This window comes from Exserohilum turcica (assembly GCF_000359705.1).
Source record: "Exserohilum turcica Et28A unplaced genomic scaffold SETTUscaffold_14, whole genome shotgun sequence".
NCBI classification, from domain to species: domain Eukaryota; kingdom Fungi; phylum Ascomycota; class Dothideomycetes; order Pleosporales; family Pleosporaceae; genus Exserohilum; species Exserohilum turcicum.
The window spans coordinates 410,634-412,679 of NW_007359959.1; the positions used below are offsets into that span (position 1 = coordinate 410,634).

Here is a 2,046-nt window from a genome sequence, read left to right on the forward strand (position 1 = left end):
CCGCACATCGTTCGCGTCTTCTCACCTTCACGCCATCGTCAGCCGAGCGCCGCCATGGCCGTTGCCCCTCGGGACAAACTGTCAAACGTTGCACGGCTGCACCTCGTTATTGCCCGCCAACAACAACGAGCCCCTCGCTCCAGGACCTTGCAGCGTCGCCTTGGATACACGCCCCTGCACCTAATGGCCGTCTCTCGTATCCATCCAATCATGGCCGCACCGCATGCACCCTTGCGTCTTCCCCGTCGTGCGCCCATGCGGCCCAGGCCCACTACGTCAGCATCTAGCACGCAGCTGCTGCCCTTGTGCTTGTCCGCGGCCATTTGGGGACGACGACATGCACCGTAGCGGCAGTGGGGCTGGTCATGTTCCCGCTCCGTACCATTCCCATTCGACGCCCGCCAGCACCGCTGTTGTCGTGTGCATACGGCACCATGGCCGTGGGCCATGGGCGCCATCCAAGCCCCAGCCGGCGGCCGCTGCCCTCGCTTCCCTCCTCCCGAGCACGTAATCTTGCTCCCCACCATCACGACCACCACCGCCGCCGCGACCACCGCCACCACCACCACCACCACCACGGCCATGCCACTAGCTCGCCGCTAGCGACATTCGCCACGCCCTCGACGAACCATAGAACCCGCCAGCGCACCAGCCAGGCGTTATTGGGGAAACGTCTCAAAGCTAGATTGCATGCTATGCCATGCTACGCCATGCCATGCCAATGCTATGCTACGCGACGCTACGCTGCAGACCGCACCGCACCGCACCTCTCCTCGCCATCCACCAACCACTCGCATGCCCGTGCTACACCTAGCCAAAGTATACCGCCTCGGGCTTGTGCACACATATCTTGCCCGACGACGCGCTCTCGAGTACCACGCGCGGGTCTTCCTTGCTCGCCTGCACACGCTCGCCCTCGACGTCCTTTTCCTCGTACAAAACCTCGACCACCTCGCCATGCACATAGGAGCCCCCCGCCGCATGCCACTGCACCTTCTGGCCCGCCTGGGGCACCCGCGTCTTGTCTCCGGCCGCCCCTGTTGGCGACTCCTGCTTCTTTTCACCACTGCCACCACCGCCGTCCTTTTGTTTCTTATTCGGCCACAGCGCATTTGCATTCGCCCCCCGTCCACGCTTCTGCCCGCCCTCACCGTCCTGGTCCTGCGCCGTCCCCTTTGATTTGCGCCCCTCTTCCTGGAACTTTCTGTAGGCCCGCTGGTTGCTCTCCATGTGCTCCGGATCGTCCCAGTGAGTCGTGCAGTCCGTGACGCTCTTCTTGTCGATTTTGATGTATCCGCCCGTCCCGTCGTGCTTGCTAGCATCTTTCCTGGCCTGCGCCGCCTTTGGCGTGTTCCCCACGTGCTGTTTTCCCTGCTTGCTTCCCTCCAGCTTCTTCTCGTCCGTCGCTTCCTTTTCTTCCTTGTCCAGCTCCTCCCATGCCTTTTTGGGCAGGTACCGGTGCTCCGTGCCCTGCTCGTCTTTGGCGCTACCGTCACCATCCTTTGTTTGCCACTCCTCTTTCGTCCATTCATCCAGGTGTTTGGCCCGGTCGTCTTTCTGGTCGGTAGTATAGCCGCCCCCTCGTTTCTTGTATTCGGATGCCATCATTTGCGCCTACAGTTGCACAGAGTCAGCAAGCTCGCTGTACTTGGGCATTGGCAAGTAAGTACCTTCCTAGCCGACCATTGGCCTGGCGCGCCTCCCTTGTCCCCCTCCTGAATCTCTTCCTTGACTTGGGCGCGAAGCTCCGGATCCGTGTACTTGTCATCGGTCTTGGAAGGCATTTTGGCTGCAAATGCTCGAGTGTTTGGGCGTAAGGGCGCTGTCGTCAGTGTAGGGATATAGCGTGCTGCACCAAACAACCGTCCCGGATAAAGAAGAGCACGATACATTGTCAAGAGGACCAGCGGCCGCGAATGTCTATGTACCACAGATTTCCCTCTGACGTACCCGCGGAAGCATCCACGCCTTTCATGTTAAGCCACCCAGCCACCGCCCAAATCATCTACATCATGAAGTCTCTGGCCCTCATGGCCCTCTGGGTCG

General features: G+C 60.8%; 1 protein-coding gene across 1 annotated transcript; it reads right to left on the minus strand.

Moving 5' to 3' along the window:
• Positions 1–810: 810 nt before the first annotated feature.
• On the minus strand, positions 811–1,784 carry SETTUDRAFT_106624 (uncharacterized protein; the record flags this gene model as incomplete). Its single annotated transcript, XM_008025276.1, has 2 exons — positions 811–1,614; positions 1,671–1,784. The coding sequence occupies 2 exons, from the start codon at positions 1,782–1,784 to the stop codon at positions 811–813; spliced, it is 918 nt and encodes a 305-aa protein (XP_008023467.1).
• Between the last annotated feature and the right edge of the window lie 262 nt (positions 1,785–2,046).